The sequence below is a fragment of the Centruroides vittatus genome, unplaced genomic scaffold, assembly GCF_030686945.1.
Source record: "Centruroides vittatus isolate TY-2023 unplaced genomic scaffold, ASM3068694v2 scaffold_861, whole genome shotgun sequence".
NCBI classification, from domain to species: Eukaryota; Metazoa; Arthropoda; class Arachnida; order Scorpiones; family Buthidae; genus Centruroides; species Centruroides vittatus.
In genome coordinates, this window is record NW_027122718.1 from 7951231 (window position 1) to 7966879 (window position 15649).

Here is a 15649-nt window from a genome sequence, read left to right on the forward strand (position 1 = left end):
TAACAAGATATAAGCATGACAAATCTTGCCATTCTTTTGGTCACTCCGGTTTATGTAGACCCCCTATACCAAACCAAATTTAAAGATGTATCCAGGTCAAAAAAGAAGCGAGAACAACAGATGAATTCCCTGATGTTTGATGCCATTCCGTGCTACAAAATCTTATTCCCCGACTTTCCAGGTCTGTACAAACACTGTAAATACTTTAACACCACCACTTAAAAATTTAAACAAGTTAAATTTTGTTAATAACATTTAAAAACAAAATAAAAATCTGAATAATAAGTAACGATTTTTTTATTGACATTTAGCAAATCAAAAACAGAAATAACTTTTTAAATTTAAAATTCATGAATTAAGTATAATAAAAACTCGGATTAAAAAAATAAAACAATATATCAAGTAGTCACAGTTTTGATTCATGAAGGAATTAAAATAAGCATTATTATTATAAAATTTTACAGTTTTTTTCCCTCTGTTAAAAAGAATTTAAATACCTCATCTCCATTAACAGAGTTATGATAATCAGGCAAAGGTGGAACAGGAGGAGATGCTTCTGGGGGAATTTTTCCCGGTAAATCATTATAATATTCAGGATCTTCTCCCCATGCGGAATCATTTCCATTAAAAACAGGATTTTCTAATCTTAAATAAACAAAACTTTTTAGAAATTAAACTATATATTTTTTTAAAAAAAATGTAAAGATGTTAATATTTAAAACTACATTATATACATTATTCCTACTGTCTTATACCATACCATTTATCCAAAAATATTCATCTTTTATTTTGAAATAAAATATTGAAAATAGAAAATTATGTCTTTGTATTTTCTTAAATGAACATCTTACATTTATAAAGTTACATTTATAAAATTATATGGTACACCTGAAACATTTCACACACAAAAGTTCATTAAAATCATAAAAATTGTGCTGTTCATCATCTTCAGCACTGAATAAAGCTTCATAATCATCAGGATCCTCATCATCTTCACTGAATTGGTTATTATTTAGCAATAGTGGATTGGTTATTATTGCTAAATAATAACCTTCAATGGAAAAAATTCTGACAAATGTTGACTTGTTTGTCTGCGAAATACTAGAGTCGACTTTTACACGGGGCCTATGGAAAATTCCAGATTTTTTGGCCGAAAATAGGGAGTCGGCTTTTACACGAAATAAATTATTACTCGAGTATATACAGTAATGTAAAATATATCAATATATAAGTGATGTAAAAGCACCTGTAGACCAAACCAGTTCTATAAACACAAAAAATTTTAATATAACATTTTCATCTGTATCAATTGAACATCCTCTTCAGATTATATAAGCCTATTAAAGAACCGAACACCAAATCTAATGTAGAATTCAAACCGAATTTTTAAAGTGCAGAGTTTCATGCAAGCACCCTGTGTGAGGAATGTATAGATATAGAAAACTTATTTAAAGTTCATTCAGTTACTTTTCTATATGTATACATTCCTAACATAGGGTGCATACCTGAACTCAGCACTTTTAAAAGTTCAAATTAAATTCTGTATTCAATTTGGTGTTCTGTTCTTTAATAGTCTCTTTGGGATGTCAGATTGATATGGACAAAACATTCATTATATTAAATATTTTTTTGTTTATACAACTGGTTCGGTGTACAGATGTGTTTTTATATAATATATACTAGTTCTTGAGACGTTTAATATAAGTGATGATAATGTTATGATGTTATGATTAATAAATTTTGTCTGAAAAAATAAAGATTTCTTTTATTGTACACACTTTCGGTACATTAAAACAATATCTAAACTGCTAAAATATTTGTAATTGACATTTCCTATAAAGTTTCTTAAAATCCTAAGAAACAAGTGTTAACTGAGAAAATGTAATGAGTATTGTAATAGGATAAAATTTTGTTATGGCTAGATAATGATTTCTTTGTAATATTCAATCCTAACAGCACAAAAATCTTATTGGAAAACAGAATGCCTTTGTTGAAACATCTTGTGAGATAGGCCGGGCGAAAATCATCAATAATATATATAAAAAAATTAGAGTTTCTACTTCTACTGTACGCCTCCAAAATATGATAAAAATGTACACATACCAGCACTAATTGACAAAATTAGGAATGTAAGGTACTCTGTCTGAAATTTTATGAAAACTCAAAGTTTACATACTACTTGCAGCTATATTATTATATAGAAATTACCTCTCAATTTCAAGGCAATAATTAATAAACAAATTCATTAAAATGAATGGAGTTGAATGATAATATGGTGATTAAATCACTCCTTTCTTTTTACTATATTAAAAAATAGTAGCCTGTTTTTGCAAAGAAAAACTTATTTCTTCATAAACTTTTATTTCAAAATTTCTACATCCACAATTTATACTAGTGACTGTCACATTACTCTAGTAATGCTTCAACCAACAACACTATGATAATCAGGGTTTTGCCGACGAGATGACAAGTCGACCGCATCAGGCAGAAATTGGAAAATATACTGAAAAGGCATCATAATGTTTATACAAATATAAGTACAGTACATTAGAGATGTAAGTACTTAGGCATGTCTCAGACACCAAAATTATTCATAACAGTCCTGATGATAATTGTGTGAAATGTCAAAATTTTCATCAAATATACTTAATTCAATATTTACTTAATTAAATTAGGCTAAACATCTTACGATCAACAGCTAAACAATTTCAAACGGAATTAATTCTCTAGTCAAAAAAGAAAAATCACAAATTACAGAAATATATAATTTGTGATTCTTACGCTTAATTACTGTAAAAATAAATTCACTTATTGACAATTTTATATTATTTCAAAAATGATTAGTTCAAAAGCGACCAACAAGAATCATTCAATTCCTTCGGTATTTTAAAAAAGATATTTCAATTGATAACATCTCACAGACTATTCATAAATATAAATTAGACATAAGATTTCCTTGTGCATTTCTTTATCTGATGATATGAAGTCTACAGATTTTTAAACAAAGTTTTTAAACTAAATTTTAATAAATAAATTTTTGCTAATTGTATGTATATTTGTATATTTCAAAACAAATTTGAAATTTTAGTTTAATATACACATATTTTGCAATTAAAATAAATAAATAAATAAAAGATAATTTTATTTATATACCTATCAGGAACATTGATTGCTCTTGGTGTTCTCTTCAAGAATTCTTTAAACCTTAATTCAAAAGCCTGCCCTATAGTTGTAATTACATCTTGGGCTAAACCTCCTCCACATTCAAGTACAAAACATGCTCTACCATAATGATGATCCTTGGCAACATAAGCAATAAAATCCAAGGTATCCTGAAATTGTTACAATTAATATATTAAAAAAGTAAAAAGTTAAATTATTATAGCACTAATAATTTATATGTACACAACCTCTTCTTTTTTTGTTTTGTACTTATCATGAATCAGAGAAATATAAAGATTATATATTTTAAAAATAGTTGATATCTTAATCTTTTAAGGAAAAAAAAAATTATTGAAATTAAATATAAATACAAGCAAATGTGAATTTACTTATTTTTATTTCATAATTTGATTTAGAAAACTGAAACAAAATGCATAGGACTCATTTATTTTCTACCGACTAATTATTTACTTAAGTGGCCTTAATATAATACGAAAAATATATTATTTAGCATCTTTAATCATTAATAGAGAGATTCCGTTCTCCGAATAATTTTATTCACGCAACAGAAATAAGTCCAATAAAAATTTTGTTGAATTTTCTATCATCTGACATTCCTATTCTACTAAACCGACATTCTAAAATTTACATATACTAATAATAGAATTTATTGTTCCTAATTAATAGTAATAATACATTATTATTGTTCCTTTATTAATAAGGAATAGTAAACTTCCTTTGCCTAAGATTTTATAAATAAATTTATTATTTTTGAAATTTTACTTGGCTTGAATTTTTTTAAATCATACAATTATCTGTAACTGAAATAATTTCTTGTACTTTTTTTTTTGTTTTAAACAGAAAGTGCAACATTACAATTTCAAATAATTTGGACAATTCCAAAACAAACTATGTCTGGCCAAAAGACAAATGAATAGATAACAGTAAATATTAAGATATACCTCTAAAGATACAGCTTAAGATATTATAACAGTCCAATCAGTTCAAAATTGGAAATCATATTACAGAAATTTATATACTTATTTTCAATATTTTATGTATGTAACTCATAATATATGCTGTATATATTAAAAATTTATCATATGTTTTTTTTATTTATGTGTTATTACATTATATTGTGATAGCTACAGCTCAAATAGCCTTTTAGAAGTCCACATCAAAAAGTTTTATAATAGTGAAATTCTTAAATACAGATGCATATACAAACAGCAATGAAACAAAATAATAACTTGTTCTGCAGGATTATGCAACAACATATAAACAGAGTAGGATACAATCCAGCACCACCACTACAATAATATTTATAGATGAGTTTATACATTGTAAAATTACATTGCATTGCATTTATTTTTATTGCAATGAGTAAAGGTAAAAATAATTAAGTAATAAAAAAATATATAAATAAAAACCCAAAATAAACATGTAACATAATCTGTAATTTTTATTTATTTATTTCTTCTTTAATATATAACACAGTGGTGCTCAAACTATGGGCCTGAGCCAAATATGACCTCTGACATGTTAATCCAGACCAGAAATATATTTGATGCATCACTTACGATAGAAATAAACCTAATTTTGGTTATATATAGAATATACAAAATATTTGCAACTTGCCTATCTACAACTTATGTGCAATTTGGCCTGTCAATTTAAAAGTTTAGGTACCATTGGCATAGAGAATCAGAACACTATTCATTACACAACATAATCTAGAGAAGTTAACCCATGCTAGCTAACTCAACAATGGGTTAGCTAGCATGAGTGAAAAGATGATCTAAATAATTATTTTTGGAAAAATAAAATTACTTGTGTAACAACACATGGAAATAAAGATATTTACATTGGAATTTTTAATTTCAATAAATCTTAAAAGTAGTTTATAGTTGAAGACAGTTCTGCAAAATGCTAAAAGCATTACAGGTACTCCTCACTTTACGACCTATCTGCTTAACGACCAATCGAGTTTCGACCTGCAATTCGGGGAATCCACTTTCTCAGCTTGAGTGTCGGTCAGTGGCAAATGGTTGACATGCGCACTAAGCGTACTGTAATAGTCTTGAGCATACTATAATAGTCTTTTTATGAATAAATTTGAAGTTTGTTGCGTAATTTGTATAATTCTACAACGATCTTATATTCCCGGTGCAAGCTCCTCGCTTATTGACCAATTCGCTTAACGACGTAGTCGTCGGAACAGAACTCGGTCGTAAAGTGAGGAGTACCTGTATTTAAAAAACAGTTAGGTTACTTAAATATAATAGATTATTTAATGTTGCTACAGAATTAAAAATAATAGTATATCTGTATCCTAAAGATTCAATTCACAATAGTAAACTTAACTGTACAATTATTTGCAACGATAAAATTACAAAACTTACAGCATCTCCACCAGAAGCAAATGATATGTTTGGCATTTCATGGTTAGCAATAATCTGAAATCATAACAGGAAAAATGTTTATTAAAATTAATTAAAAGTTCTTCAATGTTTAATCTTAAAAAAAAAAATAATAATAATAATAATAATAAAACATATACATTCATAAACTTACTTCACCAGACTCCATAACTGTGAGATTTAGATAGGAACTAGTAATTGTTAAATTAATATTTGATCCAGCATAATCCATATTTGGTTTATCTGCCAGCATTCGTGTTACACGTTTCTCCACCTGTAAAGTATAGAAGTTTAAACGGCTAATTATGATGATTGTACTGACTAATATATAAATTAATAAGATTATCAATATCAAATAACAGTTACGTTAATGGTTTCTCAAAAAATTATTAAAACACTTTATTAATTTATTCAAAATGAATGTATATTTGAGTATAAAATAATAAATGAGTTACAAATTAATTTTTATTTTAATCCACATAAATACACTAATTTGTCGACAAATTAAACAAACCAACTTTTAAAAAAATTCTATGTAATTTTCTTAACAAAAAATCAATGTACACTTTAAATTTATTTTTAGACATTTGGAAATTAAGCTGATATATATTACATGATTTAACTTGAATTAAATTATTTGTCTTATTCAAAATAAAACAACAAACTTAAAAAATTTTGCATTAATTTGCAGCATCTGCATCAGGGATGGGCAACCTTTTTCTATGTAAGGGCCACATTTTAAAACTTTTGAACTGACCTGGGCTGCATACAAGAGAAAAGAGGGGGGAAATGTCGGTAAATCACAATTCTTTATTCATATATAATTATAAATTAGCTCAAGCCTACTTAATTTAGTTTCTGGCACAGATGTAACCTAATATATCAGAAATATTTGGTTAAACATTATTCACTGCTAGTTTTAAATTAGATTTGGTGTATCTGTCAGCCAGTTTCTTGTTTTAATTTTTACTAGATTTATTGCGGAAAAACTATTCACATACGTAAGTTGTAGAAAATAACATTTGAATTTTTGCTGCATACTTCCTTAAGCTGGAAAATTGATATATTTATTCATATTTTATGTGACGTGGGCCGTAAAAAATATTACTGCGAGCCGCATTTGGCCCAAAGGCACGGGTTGCCCATCCCTGATCTACATGCAGCCCTCAAATAAAATAAGAATCATCATCAGCATTTTTTGAGTATTCAGACATCGTAATTTCTATAAAGTTTATTTGTTTTGATTGAATATTTGATAAGAAAAACTTCCTTGCTTTATGATTTTAGATTTCAATTTTTAATGTAACTGGAATGTCTATATATATACATTCAATAAACATTTAATTTTCCAACATTTGTCCTTTATTGTGAATTAGAACTTTTAATTCTTTGATGAATTATCTTCTGTTTCAACTTATATTAGTATAAATTGTTATTTCAGATTTCAAATGTGAACATGAAAAAAACAAAATAAGAAAATAATTACTAAAAATTTACACAACAACAAATTAGAATTAAGTTAAACAAGAAGTATTGATAATGTTTATTTGGTTGGTTAATAAATAAAAATTTTAGTCACTGAAGTATTTGAATTAATTTATACTTGAATATTACTTCTGAATTATAAAACTAAAGGTTCAATAAAACTATAATTCATAAAAAGGATTAATTGTATTCTTTATATATTAAAAAAAATACGTTTTTTAGATTTTGATTATAACATTAAAAAAAGTTACTTCAAGTTTATTGAATTTTTAAGGAGAGAAACTATATAACATTTATTAAATATGACTGGTGTATGAATTTTCTTGAATTATCAAAGACTGTTAGTGGAATCATTTATCATTCTGTACATTTGTAATATAGATAAAACTGAATACTGCTCTTAGATGAAACAATTGAATCAACTTGAATTTGAATAAGAATAATCTTCAACTGTTCCCATAAATTAATTATACAGGTATACCTCGCCTTACGTCAGTAATTGATTCCAGGAGAGGAGACGTAAGTCAAATTTACTTGTGTAGTTACGACGCAAGTCGAAACTACGGTGGAAAACGCCAATAACGAGCATTTAAAAATCGCTAAATAAGACGCAAACACAGAAACACAGATGTTTTCGTGTTTCGTTCTCTACACTTTACGATGATTATATTAACATTTACTGTAATTGTACATATTTTAATATGATTTTACGTGCTTTTAACGCTTTTCTAGTGATATTACAACTTCAATATTTGTGGCGGACGGATGTAAAGTCGAATAAAATGACTTAAACTTGATTTTTATTTCTCCATATACTTTTTTGACAAACGACGTATAATCGAGAATGACGTAACTCGAGGTATACCTGTACTTTATTTTTTTTGAATTAGCTTATTTCTACTTCTATTATATAAAAAGTAAATGACTGATTTTGAAGACATTTATAGTGTCTGAATTCTTGCTTATGCAAGAACCCAAACATTAAAAAGATATCTTCAAAATAAATTTCAATTAAATATAGTAACTTATGTGACCTGTATTACTATTTTATCAAGTTTTAGCAAAAGAAATCCATTCTTAAATAAATAGCAATTCATATTATTTCTAAACTTTAATTAATACTTTTATCATTTGGTCCATTAAATTTCTAAAGATTTTCCAATTTAATATAATTTAATTACAGATTTTAGAAAGACTTGTCTGTTCAATTTATTAAGCATCTTAAGTTTACCTCAAATTTTCACAAAACATTTTAAAATTCTTAAATAATCAAACTACATGGAAATTTTAATTAAATGAGTGACAGATAGTAAGAGCCTATTTTGTAATAAAATAAACTATAAAAATAATAAAATTATAGTATAATTTTCTGTATAAAAACAATATAACAATTCGTTTACATATAGAAATATTTCAAAATTGACAAAGATTCTAACAGAATAAATATAATTATGAAAAGTAAATTTAATAACAAACAAAATAAGAAATTAAATATTCCGAGCAAACAAACTGACCGAAATTATAAACATTACAAAAATATATTTGCGTAAAGCTTAAAATAATTGACATTTTGATTCTTTAGATCCAAATAAAACTATTTACCTTTCTCTTCTTATCCACTGTTTTAAGACCAGCTGACTCACAAACTCTGTTAATACATTCTCTAAAAAAATTATTATGAAGTAAATTAAACGAGTGAATTCAAACAAATTACAATATTTGATATCAAAATCAATAATTTATTATGGAAAAAGTACTTGTATGTATATTTAAAATGATTTAGCATAAAAATACAAAAGGACAGCAACTAACTATATGATGAAATCCTTAATTACATTTAAATTCAAATCTATTTAGGCTGTATGTATAAAATTAACAACAAACAACATTCGTAAACTGTTATTTAATTTATAACTAAAATTATTGTTGTAATATAGTAATATAAAAAATGAAACTAGGAATTGAATAGTAATTTTTATAATTCATTAATGTATAAGTTACGGTTCATGTGATAAATCCAGTTAGTATTAATAACAACCAGCTAATAATAATAATAATAGTAACTGCGTCTTTCGGTCAATGTGATTAATAACACACAATAATTACAATTACTGGTAAATATTAATAATTACCAATAAAACCTGGGGAATTTAATAAAAATATGTTTTATAATATTTATTGCTTTTATTTATAAGAAGATACATTCGTTATTTATTACATAAAGAAGTTCTTAATATGCATAATACCTGTTTACTTGTTTTTAACTGTTTAATAAGACATATGTATGTCTTATTAAACAGTTAAAAACAACTTTAACATATGGTCTTATTTTTCATAAATTGAATGAATTTTGTTCCTTCTGACCATTTTGTTGTATTATTTGTTTCAAGCCAGGTGGATAACATTTTTCAAATGTCCTGGTTTGCTCTTTCAATCCCATATTCCAGAAACTTCAATAATTTTGTTAATGAATTCCCAGCCATTTTCACTTTGCAAGATGCATGGTGTTCTAAATATTGTGAACACATTCAATAGATGGTAAGCAACTTCTTTGGCATGTTTTGTTTTTATCGCTCTTAATTAAATTTGTTAGATGGTCTTGATAAACAGTTATAAATTTATAATCTCCATTTGCTTGTGACTGCATGTCAATGAGATCAATCTGACATCTCAATTTGAATGCACTGCTTTTAATTGATTTAACAATGAGACCTTTTTGGAATGCTTTGTTTCTTTTGACAAGGTTCACAAAGATTTAAATATGTCATAACAATTTCTACTGTAATGTTTTTATACTTTGTCTTAAGCTCTTTCATCATTCTGTTTCATCCTCCTTGTCTAACTGCAATATGGATCTAATGGATTATTTGAAAATTCTTCTCCATAAAATTGTAATATATAATCAAGTTTTTTCATTTTTAACTGGTAACATTTTTATAATGATTTTTCAACACTTCCAATTCTTATAAATAAATAACGACTAACCCGTTACAAAGCTATACATCCACAAAAGCCAAATTATCGGGCTAGAGTCGGCTATAATAAATAAATAATTAATATGACAATTTGGCATTAGAGCTTGGCGTTAGGCGCCATCTCTTACTAAACTTAATAATTAAAATTTAATTAAATAATTAATTTTAATAATTTGGAACTGGAGGAAAAGAAATCGGCCCGAAGCGGGACTCGAACCCGCAACTTCTGCTATCCGTGCAGACACGTTACCAGTTACGCTACCCAGACCTTTGGTCCGATCGCCTCCTCCAGTATATAACAAGACGACCATCGACGGCCATCACAATGCCGGCTGGGGACACATCAAGTGCCCACATCCTCCCAAGGCACTCAACAGGCCATCGCAACCCCGGCAAGGCGTATAAATATAAATAAATAACGACTAACCCATTACAAAGCTATACATCCACTAAAAGCGGTGTAGCGGGTTAGTCGTTATTTATTTATATTTATACGCCTTGCCGGGGTTGCGATGGCCGGTTGAGTGCCTTGGGAGGACGTGGGCACTTGATGTGTCCCCAGCCGGCATTGTGATGGCCGTCGATGGTCGTCGTGTTATATACTGGAGGAGGCGATCGGACCGAAGGTCCGGGTAGCGTAACTGGTAACGTGTCTGCACGGATAGCAGAAGTTGCGGGTTCGAGTCCGCTTTCTTTTCCTCCAGGCCAATTTCTTTTCCTCCAGTTCCAAATTATTAAAATTAATTATTTAATTTAATTTTAATTATTAAGTTTAGTAAGAGATGGCACCTAACACCAAGCTCTAATGCCAAATTGTCATATTAATTATTTATTTATTATAGCCGACTCTAGCCCGATAATTCGGCTTTTGTGGATGTATAGCTTCCAATTCTTATAATATTGTACCTTGATAGTTGTTAGTCATCTTCTGGTAATTTGCCAGAAATCTTCTCTTTGTCCTGCAACTTTCACAAAAAATAAATAATACTCTTCTCTTGTAAATAACTGATAAATGTTTCTTTTTTTTTATTTTAGCTTGTTAACATGATTGTTACATTGTCGTCATTACTTCTAAATCACCCATTATGCTTATGGGTAACATATAATTAGTAAAAATGTAAAAACAATTTATACATATTAGCAAGTAATAATGAAAGCAACATGAAGTTGACAACTCAGAGCATCTAGAATAATCTAAATTGTAGAATGCACCAATGCAGTAGTATTTACTTTCATACGAACATGCAATGGCAAGTCTCAAGCTAAATGCATTGAAAATTATTATACTTACTTTTCATAGTTGCAAACTATTAATAATCACCAATTCATATGATAAATTCTTATAAATAAATTATTCAATTTAACATTTTTATTTGGTTATTGTTAATATTAGCTGGTTATTATTAATATAAGCCAATTAATCACCAACCATAACACACATACTATTAAGTTTGTTTTTCAATAACTCAATTTTCATATTTAAATAATATTTAAGACAAAAATACCTCTTTAACATCATAATAAAATTATTATATTTGTTTATTTTTCAAATAATTCATTGAATACTTCCTGATTATGACAAACAAAAATCTAATAAAGAAAAACAAACAATATATTATGGTATTACGAGGGTTATTTTTTCCAACCTCCACTAATGCATGAAAAAAAATTGGAAGCATGTGAGACAGGGTGCACAACTACTGAGTAGTATATTCCCTCACCACTTAGCATTGTGCCAAGCTATTTTAGACATTTGCTACTCTGCAGTAAACATGATGCCGCCAATCCAGTCTCCCGCCAACTGTGAAGTACGAGCAGTAATTCAATTTCTACAGGCCGAAGGACTGAATGGAGGCAAAATTCATCAAAGGATGTGTAATGTGTATGGTGAGAACCTCATGAACTATGGATGTGTACGTAAATGGTGCAGGGAGTTCAAACAAGGACATGACAACATTCATGATGAGGGCAATCAAGGGAGGAAGTGTGTGATGACCGACAATTTGGTGCGAGAAAGGAGTCTGTTCATGATTTCTGAGCTCAGTGAGGAGTTTCCTCAAATTTCGAGGGTCCACACTGTATACCGCTGACTGACAGTGTTAAATGTTGGCTGAATGGCCTAGCAGCAACGTTCTTTGACATGGGTATACAAAAGCTGGTGTCACAGTACATCTGCCTGAATCGATAAGGCAATTATGTGGAAAAATAGGTGAAGAATGTAACTACCTTCTACAAATAAAGTGGTTTTGTTCTTCATTCTGGGTCGGTAAAGGTTGAAAAAAAAACCCACTCATATAAAAAGAGTTATCATAATTTAATATTCCAAAAAGGATATAAAAATATATTTAATAATGTTTAATTGTTTAATGAATATTATATTCATTAAACAATTACACATCATTATATTTGTGAAACATTATAAAATATCAAAAAGTTTTTAAAATAATTGGTTTTATCATCTTGATTTCAGAATTATTTATAAAATAAAAATTATATTAAGGATATAACACACATTCTTTATAAAAATAAAAGATATGTATTAAAGTAGCTAATTGTCTTATGTTAAAGCTAGTTTTAATGTCTTAAAACAAGTAAGCACATGATATAGCTAACCCTCACTTAACAACTTTAATTCATTCCTAAAAATTCTGTTGCAAAGCAAGAAGTCATTAAATGAATAAGTAAATCCCATTAATCTCAATGGGAAAAATTCTACGGGTTTTTCAACTTACTGGGTTTGTTCCTGGGTCCTCCGAAGAAATAGCTGATACCTTAACTGCTTGGTCATTCAGCTGTCCATACATCTTGAAGAGTATTGAAACATATGAGAGCATTTTTGAAACTACATTATAATTAGCTATAAAATCATGAACAAAGCTTCTTGTTTACATTGTCCATAGTTTATTTCATCTTAATAATGTCCAAAGTTTTCTTTGCCCTTTCTTCTTCATCAGACAACCTATTTTTATATTCAAGTTCAACTAATATGTTCAAAATCATGGTATTGCAAAATTCATTGATGCCATCTGCATTAACTTTCTGAAACAGTCTCTCTTGCAAGAACCAAAATCTTTGCTTTTGCATCAGCCATTTCATTAAAGTTTCTAACATCTGTGACAAATTAAACATGGTTTTTTCCATACAGAATTTGTTGTGGACTCCCTTTTCAAATTATTGCAAATTTTTCATTATCTCTTCTTCTTTCAGCATCATTTTCATCTTTATTTTTTCAACTTATTTTCCGCTCACCATTATAACACTCAAAATTTGTTTTAAAAATTCCTTTGTAACAAAATAAAGACTAAATACAACACTTTAAAACATAGAAATTACACATACACACAACAGACAGAAGATCACCTTGTTGCCAATTTCAGAATAAATCAGTGAATATATTCTTTATTAAAAGCTTTTTGGTTAAAAAAATAAAACATTATTATGCTGAAAAAAATGGAGTCATTGCCCAAAAAGTAATATAACTTTTCAAAAGCAGTTACAGCAAAAAGTCATTAAATGAGGGCTAGCCATAATTAATATCAAATTATTTAGCAATATTCAAAATATAATCAAATGTAAAAATTAAATATTCAATAGAAACATTACACAATAACAAAAATATTAGCATTATCAAATTTAAATTACTTTCAAACATATAAATTTAAATATATATGCATACATATTATATATTAACTGATATGAATTAGTAACTTTGAAAAAATGTATCATTCTTTTGGAATAAATCTTGCTAAATGTTAGCAAAATTTTGCCAAATATTTTAGGCTTTAATTCTACGATTTTATAAATTTATATAAATAAAAATGTAATTTTGCTTGTTCCTAATAGCTAATCTCCGAAAGTTCTTCACCGATTGCTTTGAAATTTTCGCACAGCATTCAATTCGAATATGGGCGTGTTTTTATATAATTTAGATGTCGAAATTCCCCCGGGGGAAGAGGGACAGGATTAAGTATTTTATGTCCAACAGATGGCGCTAACTCCGCAAGTATGACGACCTAAGTTTGCTTTTCTGTGAGGCATTATTTAGATGAACTAAAGCAGATCATCAACAGAATATACAGTAAAAAGGGATTTTTCGATTTTCCCCGCGGGGGAGAGGAACAGGATTATGGTTTACCGTGAAAAACTAGGCTTCTATTATACTATTTTAGATGCAGTTTTTTTGCATTTTTGATTGTGTTTTAATAGGGTGCGTGAAGAGAATGTACACTAAGAAGGGATTTTTCGAAATCCCCCGCGGGGAAAGTGTTATACATTTATAATAGATACATTCTGAGTCACAGCAACGGGTGGCTGGGTCCACTAGTTATTAATATAATTTAAAAGCTAGAGATAAACAAAGCTGTTTTATTTTATTAAATTTAATAATTAAAATTAATTTAATCAATTAATAAATTAATTTAAACATCTAGAAATGAAACTGACCTGGAATAGGATTCAAACTACAAAACTATAAACTATGCGTACTGGACAGGTAGAGACCAATCATGCCATCCAGATCATTCTGATGATGCAATTGGTAACATACCTGTCTACTATATCTGCATAGTTAGAATCTCATTCAGGTTCAAGCTTTATTTCTAAATGTATTAATATTTTAATTAATTAAATTATTATTGTTATTGTGCAAGTGCTAGCAGACTAAATGTGCACCTCAATCTAAAAAAATCTAGCAACGAGAGTTGCGTAACTTTCCCGGCTGTTATAAAAGATATTTTTAAATAAAAACTCATATTATTAAGCAAAAATTAAAAAAATAAAATTGTGGGGGGCACCATCTGTTATCAGATTTTGTTATAAAAAAAACTTTTTATATTTTTAATACCATAAAATGGCAAAAAGCTTAATTTTGAGAGTAGGGATGAGTTTTATTAAAAATTGTAAATGTTAATAACAAAAAATCTTTATTAAGGCCTACCATTCTCAAGATACATGACCTCCCCTCTATCTCCCCACCCTCTTGACCTTTCACCACCAAAATTTAATAACATCAATACCCCGCATATAAAAGTAACCATGCCATATTTCGTTTCTTAATATTTACCCCATCCTAAGATATTAAGAGAAATACATGCCAACACACACACACGGAATTTTTTTGACTTTTTGAATTCAGGAAGTCTCAAAATATGGAGATTAGTAAAAATTCAAATAGTCAAATTTGACACAATTCCAATGCATAACAACCAGGAAATTAAAAGTCCATCATACACCCCATATAAGATTACTTCAAAGAAGTCTCCTCATTTTTTTTTTAAGAGAAGAGAGCAAGACTAGACCTCTGAAGGAAAACTGAGGAATGTCACCAAGGCTCAACAAAGGGAAACCCAGATGAACAAATCTGTCTGCACAAAGATCTGCACACTTACAAATGAGGTGCAGAAGAGTCACAGATCAGAAAAACAGAAAAAAGCTGAGGAGAAAAAAAGTTTTAGTCAGCACTGATGTTTAGAAGTGACAAATCCAGTCACAACACCAATCATGATTCTTCTTGAAAGTGAAAAGATCCTTAGTTTGCCCACAAAGCAGGCTAGGGCAAAAAAAAAATCTTGCTCTGTTTTAAACCAAGGGTTGATCACTGCTTAGAAT

At 28.4% G+C, this 15649-nt stretch overlaps 1 protein-coding gene across 2 annotated transcripts in view; it reads right to left on the reverse strand.

Moving 5' to 3' along the window:
• LOC136990101 (SHC-transforming protein 1-like) overlaps window positions 1–15649 on the reverse strand; it is a 58628-nt gene that overhangs the window by 8465 nt on the left and 34514 nt on the right. For both annotated transcript variants that reach the window (XM_067288457.1, XM_067288456.1), the window contains 5 exons: window positions 8670–8730; window positions 5737–5856; window positions 5565–5618; window positions 3154–3332; window positions 498–645 (listed from right to left, as the gene is read on the reverse strand). In XM_067288457.1, the coding sequence (XP_067144558.1) occupies window positions 498–645; window positions 3154–3332; window positions 5565–5618; window positions 5737–5856; window positions 8670–8730 (562 nt within the window). The remainder of the gene's footprint in view (window positions 1–497; window positions 646–3153; window positions 3333–5564; window positions 5619–5736; window positions 5857–8669; window positions 8731–15649) is intronic.